Source organism: Mus caroli, unplaced genomic scaffold, assembly GCF_978045245.1.
Source record: "Mus caroli unplaced genomic scaffold, Mus_caroli_1 scaffold_3, whole genome shotgun sequence".
Classification (NCBI taxonomy): domain Eukaryota; kingdom Metazoa; phylum Chordata; class Mammalia; order Rodentia; family Muridae; genus Mus; species Mus caroli.
Genome location: NW_028227258.1, coordinates 14,827,453 through 14,843,372, shown reverse-complemented (window position 1 = coordinate 14,843,372; position 15,920 = coordinate 14,827,453). Strand labels below are relative to the sequence as shown.

At 40.8% G+C, this 15,920-nt stretch overlaps 1 protein-coding gene across 10 annotated transcripts in view; it reads left to right on the top strand.

Annotated features, from left to right (window-relative positions):
* The window catches only part of Odf2l (outer dense fiber of sperm tails 2 like), a 43,586-nt gene extending 27,890 nt beyond the window's left edge, over nt 1–15,696 (top strand). For 5 of the 10 annotated variants that reach the window (XM_085835450.1, XM_085835453.1, XM_021157923.3 and 2 more), the window contains 5 exons: nt 6,206–6,310; nt 10,176–10,261; nt 10,750–10,912; nt 12,784–12,909; nt 15,208–15,694. In XM_085835450.1, the coding sequence (XP_085691576.1) occupies nt 6,206–6,310; nt 10,176–10,261; nt 10,750–10,912; nt 12,784–12,909; nt 15,208–15,336 (609 nt within the window). In that variant the 3' untranslated portion in view covers nt 15,337–15,694. Of the gene's footprint in view, nt 1–6,205; nt 6,311–8,604; nt 8,764–10,175; nt 10,262–10,749; nt 10,913–12,783; nt 12,910–15,207 lie in introns of all 10 variants that reach the window. The other 5 variants (XM_085835455.1, XM_085835454.1, XM_085835448.1 and 2 more) reach the window with 3 other exon arrangements.
* Nucleotides 15,697–15,920: the final 224 nt, after the last annotated feature.

Genomic DNA, 15,920 nt, shown 5'->3' with positions numbered 1-15,920 from the left:
AGAAGGTACTCTACCCAACTCATTCTATGAAGCCACAATTACTCTGATACCTAAACCACAAAAAGACCCAACAAAGATAGAAAACTTCAGACCAATATCCCTTATGAATATTGATGCAAAAATCCTCAATAAAGTTCTTGCTAACCGAATCCAAGAACACATCAAAACAATCATCCATCCTGACCAAGTAGGTTTCATCCCAGGGATGCAGGGATGGTTCAATATACGGAAATCCATCAACGTAATCCAGTATATAAACAAACTCAAAGACAAAAACCACATGGTCATCTCCTTAGATGCGGAAAAAGCATTTGACAAGATCCAACACCCATTCATGATAAAAGTCTTCGAAAGATCAGGAATTCGAGGCCCATACCTAAACATGATAAAAGCAATTTACAGCAAACCAGTAGCCAACATCAAAGTAAATGGTGAGAAGCTTGAAGCAATCCCTCTAAAATCAGGGACTAGACAAGGCTGTCCACTTTCTCCATACCTATTCAACATTGTACTTGAAGTCCTAGCCAGAGCAATTCGACAACAAAAGGAGATCAAAGGGATACAAATTGGAAAAGATGAAGTCAAAATATCACATTTTGCAGATGATATGATAGTATATATAAGTGACCCTAAAAATTCCACCAGAGAACTCCTAAACCTGATAAACAGCTTCGGTGAAGTAGCTGGATATAAAATTAACTCAAACAAATCAATGGCCTTTCTCTACACAAAGAATAAACAGGCTGAGAAAGAAATTAGGGAAACAACACCCTTCTCAAGAGTCACAAATAATATAAAATATCTTGGCGTGACTCTAACTAAGGAAGTGAAAGATCTGTATAATAAAAACTTCAAGTCTCTGAAGAAAGAAATTATAGAAGATCTCAGAAGATGGAAAGATCTCCCATGCTCATGGATTGGCAGGATCAACATTGTAAAAATGGCTATCTTGCCAAAAGCAATCTACAGATTCAATGCAATTCCCATCAAAATTCCAAATCAATTCTTCAACGAATTATAAAGTGCAATCTGCAAATTCATCTGGAATAACAAAAAACCTAGGATAGCAAAAACTCTTCTCAAGGATAAAAGAACCTCTGGTGGAATCACCATGCCTGACCTAAAGCTTTACTACAGAGCAATTGTGATAAAAACTGCGTGGTACTTGTATAGTGACAGACAAATAGACCAATGGAATAGAATTGAAGACCCAGAAATGAACCCACACACCTACGGTCACTTGATCTTCGACAAGGGAGCTAAAAACATCCAGTGGAAGAAAGACAGCATTTTCAACAAATGGTGCTGGCACAACTGGTTGTTATCATGTAGAATAATGGGAATCGATCCATTCCTATCTTCTTGTACTAAGGTCAAGTCTAAGTGGATCAAGGAACTTCACATAAAACCAGAGACACTGAAACTTATAGAGGAGAAAGTGGGGAAAAGCCTTGAAGATATGGACACAGGGGGAAAATTCTTGAATAGAACAGCAATGGCTTGTGCTGTAAGATCGAGGATTGACAAGTGGGACCTCATGAAACTGCAAAGCTGCAAGGCAAAAGACACCATCAATAAGACAAAAAAAACCACCAACAGATTGGAAAAGGATCTTTACCTATCCTAAATCAGATAAGGGACTAATATCCAATATATATAAAGAACTCAAGAAGGTGGACTCCAGAAAGTCAAATAACCCCATTAAAAAATGGGGCTCAGAACTGAACAAAGAATTCTCACCTGAGGAATACCGAATGGCAGAGAAGCACCTGAAAAAATGTTCAACATCCTTAATCATCAGGGTAATGCAAATCAAAACAACCCTAGATTCCACCTCACACCAATCAGAATGGCTAAGATCAAAAATTCAGGTGACAGCAGATGCTGGCGAGGATGTGGAGAAAGAGGAACACTCCTCCATTGTTGGTGGGATTGCAAGCTTGTACAACCACTCTGGAAATCAGTCTGGCGGTTCCTCAGAAAATTGGACATAGTACTACCGGAGGATCCAGCAATACCTCTCCTGGGCATATATCCAGAAGATGTCCCAACCGGTAAGAAGGACACATGCTCCACTATGTTCATAGCAGCCCTATTTATAATAGCCAGAAGCTGGAAAGAACCCAGATGTCCCTCAACAGAGGAATGGATACAGAAATTATGGTACATTTACACAATGGAGTACTACTCAGCTATTAAAACGAATGAATTTATGAAATTCCTAGCCAAATGGATGGACCTGGAGGGCATCATCTTGAGTGAGGTCACCCAATCACAAAGGAACTCACACAGTATGTATTCACTGATAAGTGGCTATTAGCCCAAAACTTAGGATACCCAAGATATAAGATACAATTTGCTAAACGCATGAAACTCAAGAAGAATGAAGACCAAAGTGTGGACACTGTGCCCCTTCTTAGAATTGGGAACAAAACACCCATGGAAGGAGTTATAGAGACAAAGTTTGGAGCTGTGATGAAAGGATGGACCATCTAGAGACTGCAGTATCCAGGGATCCATCCCATAATCAGCTTCTAAACTCTGACACCATTGCATACACTAGCAAGATTTTGCTGAAAGGACCCAAATATAGCTGTCTCTTGTGAGACGATGCCGGGGCCTAGCAAACACAGGAGTGGATGCTCACAGTCAGCTATTGGATGTATCACAGGGCTCCCAATGGAGAAGCTAGAGAAAGTACCCAAGGAGCTAAAGGGATCTGCAACCCTATAGTTGGAACAACATGATGAACTAACCAGTACCCCGGAGCTCTTGTCTCTAGCTGCATATGTATCGAAAGATGGCCTAGTCGGCCATCACTGGAAAGAGAGGCCCATTGGACTTGCAAACTTTATATGCCCCAATATAGGGGAATGCCAGGGCCAAAAGAATGGGAATGGGTGGGTAGGGAAGTGGGGGGCGCTATGGGGGACTTTTGGGATGGCATTGGAAATGTAATTGAGGAAAATATGTAATAAAAAATATTAAAAATTTTTTTAAAAAAAGAAGTGTACTGAAGGAAAACTGTGGGAAAGACTGGAGTACACAGATACTCCATGATGGGAAACAGATTGGGCATTAAAGGAAGAACTGTTATTAGCAGAATGTGACTTGAGAGTAGTGACAGACTGGGGGTGTGGTACAGTCGAAGACTACATGCTTGCCATGTTTGAGGCCTTAGACTGGGTCCCTAACATTGAAGGAAGGAGATGAACCAAGGAAGGAAAGAAAACGCATTGTAGACAAAGCTTAAGGTGCAGTAAAGTGTAGCAGGTGGAGGGGCCTAGTCTAGATGTGTTGGGTGAAAAATTCCATTGAAATACCCAGCTGCAGAGCTGCAGGTAGGGAGATAAGTGTGGAGTCTGGAGGACTGTGGTATGGAGCACACTTTCTGTGTTCCCCTGCTTGTTTGGGTTTAAGGCCTCAGCAAGGTTGTCTCATCTGAATATACCATGTTGTACCTGCTGGGCAGTGTATACAGCTCACACGTGTTATTTGAATGGGTTTTGGTTTGGTGGGGAAAATTATTGAAATGAGAGTTAGTCCCCACCCCCATTTATTGAAAATAGATTTTTCCATATAATATATCCTGATTATATATTTTTCTCCCTCTACTCCTGGTTCCTGCCTACTTCCCCTCCAACCCAGATCTGCTTCCTTTCTGTCTCCCATTAGAAAACAAACAGGCTTCTAAGGGATAATAAAACTTATTAAAATATAGTAAGATAAAACAAAAACTAACAAATCAGAATTGGTCAAAACAATTAAAAAGAAGGAAAAGAGCCCAAGAGAAGACACAAGAACCAGAGACACACTCATTCACACACTCAAGAATTCCATAAAACCATTAAACTGGGCCAGATGTGGTGGCACACACCTTTAATCCCAGCACTTGGGAGGCAGAGACAGGCAGATTTCTGAATTCAAGGCCAGCCTGGTCTACAAAGTGAGTTCCAGGACAGCCAGGGCTATACAGAGAAACCCTGTCCCAAAAAACTAAAACCAAAAAACCCCAAAAAACAAAACAACAAAAACAACAACAAAAAATTAAACTGTAAACCATAATATTACACAAAGGACCTGGTACAGATGTGTGCATGTGGCTTCAGTTTGTTGAGTTCATATGATATTTACTCGTGTTGATTTAGATGGCCTTGTTTTCCTGGTGACCTCCATTCCCTCTGGATCTTACACTCTTTTACCTCCTTTTTTGTGGGCTTTTCTAGGCCCTGCAGGGAAAAATTTGATGAAAACACCGTGTTTATGGCTGATTGTTCCAAGGTCTCTCATGCTCTTCACAATGTCTGGTTGGGGGTGTCTGCATTTGTTCCCATTAGTGTAGGGGGAAGCTTCTCTAATGAGAGCTGAGCAAGGCACTGACCTGTGAATTAGGAATAACTTTTATTGCTAATTTATCATCTGTGTAAGACAGTAGTATTTGGTTTTGCTCTAGGTCTTGGACTATGTAGTCTCTGGTTCTTGGTCACTAAGCATTGTTAAGTATGGATTCCATCTCATGGAGAAGGTCTTAAGTCACATCATATATTCACTGCTTACTTCCACAAGATTTTTGCCACCATAGTACAGTGGTTCTCAGTCTCCTAATGCCATGCCTCTTTAACACAGTTCCTCCTGTTGCAGTGGCAGCAACCACAAAATTATTTTCTTTGCTACTTCATAACTATAATTTTGTTACTGTTATGAATCATAATGTTAATAATATTTTTGGAGACAGAGGTTTGCCAAAGGAGTCACAACCCATAGGTTGGGAATTGCTGCCCTAGCATATCTTGTGAGTAGGATACCATTGTAGGTGAAAGGGATTGTGGCTGGATTGGTGTTTATGTTTCCCTTTTGATAATGTGCAGTGTACCTTTCTGTACCAGAACTCAGGCACACAGAGGCGAAGGTTGCATGTAGGCTCCAGTTTGACCTCTCCATGTTCAGTGGGTTGTGTAGGTGTTGCTTCAGCAGTGAGCCCTTGCTGTCAGCTTGTGGTGTGTTGTTTTGGCAATAGCCTGGGTTATTTGGGGATTCCCATGGGACCCCCTTTGGCCAGTAACTCAATTAGATGCAGCCCAGATCTTGTACTGGAAGCTTTGGTGACAAGAGATGGCCAGTTGGGGCTTTGTCTCCTCCATTATTTGGAGGTTTCATTAAGAGTGCCTTCATATGTGTTTATGTTTTAGGAAGCCTCTCCTGTGTTAGGTTTCCATATTACCCCTCAGATGGCCCTTAGGTTTAGCTGCCTCTCCCTTGATTCCCTCCTCATTGCCCCCTTCTCCTCACACTCGATCTTGTGTCTGCTCCCACCCCATCCATAACTGTCTATTCTATTTCCTTTTCCTAATGAGATCTATTTGTCTCCCTGCTCTCTCACTCGCTACCTAACCTCTTTGGTTCTTTGGACTGTAGCTTCATTATCATGAACTTAGCAGCTAATATCCACATGCAAGCAGTAGTCATCAGAGCTGTCTTTTTGTGTCTGGTTATCTTACTCAGGATGATTTTTTTTCTAGTTCCACCCCTTGCACAGTTCATGGTTTCATGTTTTTAGCGGTTGAGTAACACTACATTGTTGTAACGTACCACATTTTCTCTTGACATTGTTCTGTTGGCAATGTTTACGCTGTTTCCAATGAAGAGAGCAGAGATGATGTGACTAATCAAGCGTCTCTGTGGTAGGATGGGGCATCCTTTGGGTATATGCCAGAGAGCGACATAGCTGGATCTTGAGGTAGCTAGATGTCTATCTTCCTCAGGAATTGCCACACTTACTCACAGTGGCTGTGCAAGTTTGCCCTCTCACCAGCAATCGAGGAGTGTACCCCTTGCTCCTCATCCTCCCCAGTATGAGCTGTCACTTGTGTAATTGTTGCTAGCTGTTATGACAGGTGTTAGGTGCAATGACAGACGACTTTCTTAAAGCAGCAGTGACCTGAAAGTGAAGGTCGATGTAGTCCTTAGAGCTCAGGTAGCGTATGAGAGCATCTGCTGGAGAAGCCTGGCGGACTGTGGGGGATGAGCTCTAGTTGGACACTAGGGAACAGTGTCTGGAGTAATGTTACATGAACATGCTGACAGTGTTGTAAAAAGCTACAGATTCAGAGGGAAGTAAATGCAAGTACATGTCTTCTCAGTATTTCATGTTACACTGAAAATCATACGTGGTGCTTTATAGTCTGTTGTTTGTTTTTGGTTTTAGGTACAAAAGTTGCAAGAAGCAGCTGAAATGGTGAAAAGTAGATGCAAAAATTTACTACATGAAAATAACCTAATAGTAACTAATAAAAACAAAAAGTTAGAGAAGGTGAGTTTGAAATTGAAGTAATGAAGTGTTTTCATGTGTGCCTCACGTGACCCCGGCTGCTGTGCTTCTTCTCCATCCTCTCCCAAGTGCATGGCCGCAAGTGGCCTTTTCCAGCTCGACCAGAGTTTACCCTTTCCTCTTTCCTCTTTCTCCTGTGCTGCAAATGTTGTTTATTTGTATAAATATCTGTTTGCTTTTTCATTCATATTTGAGAAATAGCATAAATGCCTCATTTTTTGTTACAAGAGTTTAAAGTTTAAAAGGCCCAATTATTTTTTTTTCAAACAGCATAAAGAGAAATTTATTCCATTAACAATAGTGCATTATGGACTGACTGTGAATCTTTACCAAGATTTATTGTTATTATGACTACTTTAGCCATTCTGTTAGGTAGGTAGTGGTGCCTTATTGTGGTTTTCATTGGCATTTCTTAATAGCTAATGATATTGACTATTTTTATTTGTTTGTTTCTTTTTAAAAATTTGGATAATTTCTTTATTTACATTCAAATGTTATCCCCTTTCCTGGTTTCTACCCGTTGCCCCCCCCACGCCCCCAGAAATCCCCTGTCCCATCCTCCCTCCCCCTGCTTCTCTGAGGGTGTTCCCCCACCCACCCACCCACTCCCACCTTCCTGCCCTGGCATTCCCCTACACTGGGGCATTGAGCCTTCACAGGCCCAGGGGCTTCCCCTCCTACTGATGCCCAGAAGACCATCCTCTGCTACATATGAAGCTGGAGCCATGGGTCCCTCCATAGGAACTCTTTGGTTGGTGGTTTAGTCCCTTGGAGCTCTGGGTGGTCTAGTTGGTTGATATTACTGTTTTTCCTATGAGGTTGCAAACCCCTTCTGCTCAAAAGGCCCAATTATTATCACTGAGGTCCACCAGCAATAAAATCCAAACTAGTCTCTGTCTGTCTGTCTGTCTCTCTCTCTCTCTTTCTATTTTTATGTCTTTAGTATCTAAAAGAATTGCAAAGTAAGCTATTCTCTAGTAAATGCATTTTGGAAAAAAAATGATATCTTGAAAACCCTCTCCTTTTATTCATCCATTTGTGACAGAAGGAAGGGAAGCCAGCCTTGGCAGGTGGTGATGTTTTTGTGAATAGTTTTAAGTTTTTTGATTGAGCCACCTTCTCTTTTGGATTCCACATTGTTTTGGTAAGGAAAAAATTAGAGTCATAGGATACTGCTTCCTGGCCGAGAGGTCAAGAGCGTCAGTGGTTAGGTGCGGTCTATGGCTGCTGTTGCTGTATTGCTGACCCATCTTGAGACTGGGGATTAAGAGGAGGCATCTCTGTCAAGACAGGGTCAGCCTGAGCTGGTGCTGTTCTTAGAGCTGTTCTCACCTGTTTTAGCAGACACAAGAGGACAGCATTACAAGTCTACTGTGGTTTCTCGCTGGACAGTCTCATGCACACCCCCTCGGCTGATAGGGAGTGCAGTGAAAGCCCAGGTCAAAGCCAGACAGGGGAGGAACCGGTTTGTTTGTTTGTTTGTTTGTTTGTTTGTTTGTTTGTTTTGGGGTTTTTTTTTTTGAGCAATGCCTTTATAATATTTGCTGTGATAGAACTAGAAAAGTAGGTTTTTTTGTTTTTTACAAAAGGAAGTCTTCTCTTTATTTCTCTGCTGCTTGAGTCTCCTGATTTTCTCCTAGGATCTTATCTGGTGTAGATGTTCAGAGGTTCAGAGGTGTGCTTATCTTTTGTCTTCATGGCCAGATGGTGCATGGGCTGTGAGTGCTCAGCTCAGAGACCTTCTCCCTCTTGAATTCCCTCCATGGGAACATCCTAAATGTCACCTTTTAGCTGTTTGCAGTTACAGAGAGCAAGGCTGCGTTCCTTAGGTGTTATTACTATGGCACTCTCTTCTCTGTGATTTATGGAAGTGTCACAGTAAGAAGGGCAGGGGTGAGGGGAGTATTGTGGGTACTCACCATGACAACAGTGGCCAGATGCAGTCATCTGAGAACGTTCAGTAGCTGTCCTGAAGCAGTGCTCAGGCCCCCCCTGACAGAAAGGGCAGTGAAATGACAGTTACTGCGGAGCTGAGGACAGAGCAGTGGGATGGAAGCACACCCATTCCTTAGTCACATGTGCTAATATAGGCTGATAGTGCTGGACTTATTCGCCTGACAGCCTATCCGAAAACGAATTAATTTCACTTATACGTCTCATGTAAATTAGCACTTGTAAGGTACTGATTAATAACAAGCGTGTCTTGTCTTTAAGATAGTAAGACTATTCCTGCCAAATGTGTGACCTTGCATTTATTTCCCTAATGCCACACCCAGATGAGAGGCCAGGTGGAGTCGCATCTGAAGCAGGTAGAGCAAGCCCGCAGCTCCTTCACGTCAGCCGAACAGAGACTTCAGGAGTGTCAGGAGAAGCTGCAGTGCTGCAAGGAGAAGTGTGCAGAGCAGGCGCTCACCATTAGGGAGCTTCAGGGCCAGGTGTCCATCGCGCTCTGAGTCTTGGAAGATGTGTTAAACATTTGACGACGTCATTTCAGCAGTTGACGGCACGCGTGTCATCTATATCGCTGATGCAGTATTTCACGTAGATACTCGGCTGTTTATCTTTAGTATTTCCTGGTGACACTGGTCATAAAGATAGCTGATATGGGTGATTTATATGCATCTGCATTTGGGCTCGGAGGACATAGTGTGGTGATGTAATGAGAGGAGAGCCAAGCCGGGCTTGCCTATCTGTTTCTTGACATCAGCATAAGACAAATAGTAGTTTACCTTGCAAAAGTCAGAATGCATTTTAATTAGAATTGTGCATCACACTTATTGGGGTAATTCTATTCTTTCACTTAATACCTATCAGTCCATCTGCATAGGGACTGTGTGACCTTGTCACCATACATCTCTCTCCTCCCTCGGCTTAATAAGTCCCTTAATAAGAATAAGAAAAGTTATTTTTTATGCTATGTGTATGTGTGTTTTGTCTGCATTTCTGTGCACCACATGCATGTAGTACCCAAAGTGGCCAGAAGAGGACATCATAGTCTCTGAGCTACCGTGTGGGTGTGGGGAATATAACCTGGGTCCTCTGGAAGAGAAGCCAGTGCTCGTAACTGCTGAGCTATCTCTCTAGGCCTGAAGAGAAATATTCTTCTTATTATTAAAGCTACTTAAACTCTTTGAATCAGACGGTGAAGCAGTGGGAAGAATAGTCTGTTCTGACCTGAGCACTTTGTCTTGACTTCTTTGACTTTTACTCAGCATTGTCACAGGTAGTTCTCTATCAGCACTGTAAGTGGACCGTGATTGATATGAGAAACATATCAATGAACATGGGAAACATAACAGATTAACTGTCTAATGAACAATGTTTAAACTTTTCACACACACATTTTTAAGCTTTTGTCTTGTTCTTGTTGGGGTTTTGTTTTGGTGGCAGGGTTTCATGGAGCCTGGACTGGCCTCAGTCTGAGGATGGACTTGAATTTCTAGTCCTCTTTCCTCTACTTCCTGAGCCAGGATTGCAGCACAAGCTTTCTGTAGTGTGGGGTTTGTACATGCTGGGAAAGTTGTTGCCAGCTGAGCCACATCCCTAGTCCCTGACAAGCTAAATGTTCCTTTTCATTAGAACACTGTTCAGCGTATTTTAATTACCATCACCCAGGAAAAAAATGTACTTCATTTTCTAACATAAACAACATCAGCTTTTAAAACTCTGTGAGGATCTGGAGAACGTGTAGACTAGCATTGTAAACATGGCTTGGTGTCTTTCTGTGTATTCATAGCTTCTTGTTTCTCATACTTCTAAATAAAATACGCAATTTCCTTGGAAGTTGATGAAGAAAATAACTGAAAAAATTTGTCTTTTTCTTTTCTTTCTTTGAAATTCCACTTAGGTTGATGGAAACCAAAGCCTTCTGACCAAGCTTTCTCTTGAGGAAGAAAATCATCTCATTCAGTTAAAGTGTGAGAACCTTAAAGAGTAAGTGTCAGGCCGACTTAAAACTCATGTTACATTTACTTATGCACTTTAACCTCTGTGTGTGATGTGATGTGTGTGTGTGTGTGTGTGTATGTGTGTGAGATGTATGTGTGTGTGATATATGTGTGTGTGTGATATATGTGTGTGTGTGATATGTGTGTGTGTGAGATATGTGTGGGTGTGGTGTGTGTGTGTGGTGTGTGTGTGTGATGTGTGTATGTGTGTGAGATATGTGTGTGTATGATTGTGTGTGTAAGACATGTATGTGTGTGTGTGATTGTGTCTGTGTGTGATGTGTGTGTGTGATATGTGTGTGTGTGTGTAATATGTGTGTGTGATATGTGTGTATGTGTGTGTGATATGTGTGTGTGATATGTGTATATATATGTGTGTATGTGATATAAGTGTGTATATGTCTATGTGTGTATGTGATATATGCATGTATGTGTATATGTATGTACTTGTATATGTGTGTATGTGATATAAAGGAAACTAGAGCAGATGGATGCAGAGAATAAAGAGCTTGAGAAGAAGCTGGCCGACCAAGAGGAGTGTCTCAAGCACAGTGACCTGGAGCTGAAAGAGAAGGCTGCAGAGTACACAGCACTGTCCAGGCAACTGGAAGCCGCTTTGGAAGAAGGAAGACAAAAGGTACAGACGGCCTTTATTTAGAGACTTTTTAATCAGTTTGCCAGAGTTGTTTCCCATTGGCAAGCCTACAGTTATCGTTTGTATGCTGATGACAGGGTGGAAGGAGCAGCTCCACTTTTATTCTTTGCTTAATTTTCCCTCAGAACAAAACACAGATATTACTGAGCCAGGACTGCTTTTCCAGATGCATGCTGATGTGGTGAGGGAATGGGCAGAGATGGAAAGGACCTGGAGAGTGTGACCTGACCCCTCCACACACCTGCCCGTGTGTGTGTGTGTGTGTGTGTTTGAGTAAATAAATAATTAAAGGTTTTGGTCTTGATTGGGATCCAGTAAGCTCTAAAGCTCAACTCTGTGATCAATATTTGTTGCACAAACAAGTGCATACAAGAATTGTATTCCAGTTAACTCTGTTAAGTGTGCTTTCAGCTTACCTAGCCTCTTGGCGTGTGGGCACTTCCATAGTTCTTCACAGACAAAAATGAAAAGGCTAGACCTGAGCTCTAGGGCACTCAGTGTAGTAGGGATATCACAATACATGTAGGTTCTGTAGTAGACATGGAGAAAAAGTGGGTATTTCAACCAGCGTGAAAGGGAATGATGGGACGGTCTCAAAGAAGACATGCGTTTATCAAACAACTTGAAATCTCATGTTGAAAGCCCATAGGGTGGATCCTGGCCACTGATTTGAAAACTGGCTCTGATGCAAAGTACCCTTACCAAGGGCAGGCTGCGTTTCTAAGCTTTAGTTTCCTAACCAACAAAATGGGGCTGTGATAGTCCTTGTAGGATGAATGGAGCTAACACAGTGAGCAGCTCCACCCTGAGGACTCGTGTCTTACCCCACTGAAGTCTGCTTTACTCGGCATCTCCACTTAACCCTGACCTGCCAAACCTGACATGTCTTAAGCCAAATTTTAAATCCTTCCCTCTTAACTCTTTTATTTATTGTATTCCTCAACGTACTTAGGGTTAGTTCTGTCAGTGTTAAGCTGTAATACCTTCCAGTGTTCTGAACTTTGCATTGAGAAACCAACTTAAGTTGATTTTAAGGGCCACATCATTGAGTAAGTTAAATAAGGAGTGGTGCCATCTGTGAACCAGCTGCAGATTTCCCAGCTCCACTAACCTCTGGGAAGGGCTTTACCTTGAGTTTAGGATAAGAACTTGACAATGCCAGGTGCTCTCAGGCTTTGTACCAAAGTGGCCAGAGTCTCCAGATGGTGACTGTCCTTTCCTCTGTCTGTCCTGCAGCAGTGGAATGTGTCCATGTCTCTCATTTCTGACCATGTGACAAGGGCCACCACTGCTGTGTCACCCTTGTCCACATGGAGGGCATGGATGTTTCCCTGGAGCCCCTCCTTTTCTTCTTGGCTTCAGAGCTCCTTTCCTGCTGCATTCGTGAAAAGTCTGTGAATTGGTTCTGATGTCCTCGGAGTTCTGCTGGAGCAGTCCTCCTGCTTAGCTCTGTGTTCTTGGACCAGCCCCTGCCTCTGCTCTCACACTTGTAGCTTCAAACCAACATAGCATAAGCAACCAAGAGAAGTAGAACACTCGTACTCAGGCTGTGCTGAGAGTGAATGATGAAGCAAGTGCCAATCTTGTGAGTGCTTTTCAAAATTAAACTCTTCATTTTTCTCTTTGTAGTACTGGAATTGAACCAGGGCCTTGCACATGCTAGGAAATCAATCTTCTATGGAACTGTATCCCCAACTCAAGATAAACTACATTGAAATAGTTTCTAATGGGGTTGTCATACCCAACTAATATCTACTTAGGATAAAAAAAGTATACTGTGACTATATCAGGGCTTCAAATATATTTAAAGGAAAACACATTTAGTTATTTTATTCTCTTAATGAAAATTACAGGTTTCAGAAGAAGTAGAGAAAATGTCATCTAGAGAGAGGGCTTTACAAATTAAAATATTAGATCTGGAAGCTGAGCTTAGAAAGAAAAATGAAGAGCAAAACCAACTTGTTGACAAGATGAACACTGTAAGTATTCGTGTGGCTTGTTATGAAAGTGATCACTTAGCATGCATTCCATGTCTTAGTTACATCCGTAACGTACAGGTGGAGGCCGGTCAGGACTTCCATTTTACTGTGAATGTTAGGAATGACAAATAATCAAAACGCAAAACAGAGGTTTCATCACCCTGCTCTGTGCAGCTTCAGTCACACAGCCTCCAAGTCTCACCGGGAGGATCCCTGCACAGTGTGTCTGTGGAACAGCTGCTCAGTGAAGGCTCCACATAGAAGCTACTTAAGTTTTATTTGTATTTTATTTACTTGAATTTTCATGTTTTAAAGATACATGCAAGTTAAAGAGTTATAAACTATATTTTTATATGTGCCTTGATTAATGGATATTATATCTTAGAAAGATGTGATTTTAATGTTCACCATTGCCCAGTCTGCATGAGTGATGGATGCTTCGATTCATTCAGCTGTGAAGTGGGAATACCAAGTTTAATTAGTCTCTCATATTTTTCCTGAATATTCATGAAGTAGTCTGTTGGCATAAGATACTCTTGAAGCAGGCACTAGTTGTGCTTAAATTACTTAATAACTCTCTACTTAATAATTACATAGAGAATGCTGGTATTTTCTTTTTCCACGAGTTAGAGACTCTGTTAAAACTCCTTTTTCATTTCCAAGTTGTAAATCTAAAGGATTCAAAAGTTAAATTATTTTGATGTATACTATTTACTCTTATTGTCTAATAAGTTTGTTGGCTTTCCTCCTCCCCATCAGGATTCTAAAATGTGTGATGTTCTTTGTGCAGTTGAAGTCCCTGAAAAAATAAACTGACATGAGATGGATTTCTCTGTTCTGTGTTTAGTACTTTGCGAAAGCTGCTAAAATAGATAGGTTAAGATGTGATGTTAAACCTGATAATTGTTGTGCTAGTAAACAATCTAGAATTCTGAGCCTAATTTAGAAATAGCTAGAAATAAATGGATGTCTTGGGTGCTATCCAGGCACAGACAGTTCAGTGAGTACATACATTAGCCAGACCAAGTTGTGAGTGCTCAGACTGCCTGAACCTAACCCTGGCCACGGGACTATCTTCTCAGTACATGGTGTACCCTGCAGGCTGTGAGGTGGGCTGGATGCACACTTTGAAGGGTGACCTCACAGCTCCACAACCGTGGCAACCCTACTGAAGTCACAGTGTCTTTCAGACCTTACTGCCCCAAAGCTCATTTGCATTTACATTCTGCCCTGCAGTGTGTAATTGTGTAGCTACTGTTCTCTCCAAACAGATGCACCATAAAGCCCAGCTCCATTCATTCTAATATGTATGCAGTCCAGTCTAGGGCTTTGCCACGCAATTCCCTGCATCTCCTGCTGGGCATTGCTCAGTTTTGGGTGCTGGTGTCTATAATACCTGCTATGAGAAACACAAAAGGAGTTCTTGGAGTGTGTGGGTTTTAGCTGGAAACCGGTCTTATCTAAAACATTTGCAGTAAGCAGCCTACCTAGAAATCTGTATACAACCAAAGTTCAAAATTTGTATGAGTTTACTAAAACTTCTCCCTCAATGGACATGAATTAAGTTCCTTTTAGTTTTTAAAATAGTTTAGGAGAAAATGTTCATGTTATCAAAGTTGAAATTATAGCCAGGCATGGTGGTGCATGCCTTTAATCCCAGCACTTGGAAGGCAGAGGCACTCAGATTTCTGAGTTCAAGGCCAGCCTGGTCTACAAAGTGAGTTCCAGGACAGCCAGGGCTACACAGAGAAACCCTGTCTCGAAAAACAAAACAAAACAAGCAAACAAACAAAAAAGCTGAAATTGCTGAAATTCTGTCAGTTCTTAAAACACTTTCCTTTCAAAATGTGTATTCTAATGGTAACAGATTATTAAACTTTGGATCTAGTTAATTTTGGTGTTTGCTGTTTTTTATTTGCAAGGTTTTTTTATAATAGTGTTTATAAAATAAGGTTTAAGACAGTGAAGGTCTTATGGGATAAAACATAATATTTTGGCAGAAAAAAATGGCAAAAAAGAGTAAGAAAAGATGTCATGGTAACATAACAGGAACTAATCATGATACTCTAAATATTGCATTATACCTAATAATTTAGGGCATAGTTACAGTATGCAGTAAATTGTCAAAGTAGAATGATTAATCACATATTATTTAATCACTAAAGATACTGCTTTAAGGAAGATGATATGTAAAATTTCTTTGTGAAAAACTGATATATTCAGCTATTGCGTATATACTTACAAATCCTCACCTTGCATACGAGTGCCATATTGACTCTCTGTCTCTCTCTTCATTAGAAAACCCAGCATCAGGCTATCTGCTTGAAGGAAATACAGCACAGCCTTGAGAAGTCGGAGACTCGGAATGAGAGCATTAAGAATTACTTGCAGTTTCTTCAAATTTCCTATGTAACGATGTTTAGATAAATTGTTGATTTTCTCTGATTGTTATACTTTGTGATTTATAGGTTAGCAGTATTAGAATTTCTATGTGAAGATGCTTGAAACATAATTTATTATCTAATTGAACTTTAAGGAATAATAGCTCTTACTATTCCTTTGTGTAGATAATTTGCATTGAAGTCTAGTTTAATTCTTTTTTTAAAATGTATTAATTTTTAAAGTATTTTTCACCATATATGCAAAAATCAGAATTATTCTTATGAACCATTGAAGTAAATTTGTAACAAATCTAGACCAATTATGAGCCAAATACATAGATTTAAATAATGTATTTACTTTAACTAATGTATTTACTTGTTTTATATTATAATGCTATACAAATAAAATATTCAGAAATTTAATTTTAATAACAGTATGTTTTAAAGATAGCAAGTGTCTCGCTATATATAATATTGCTTCCAATATATGTTGAGTTTCCATCATTTACATGAGATTTTAAATATAAGATATTAGATCATAGCTCTTCAGTGCCAGCCGATGGTAACAGAGGAACACATGTCAGCAGCCCTTGTCTCTGTCTGCAGGCATCCAGGCTGTCCTGTGAAGCA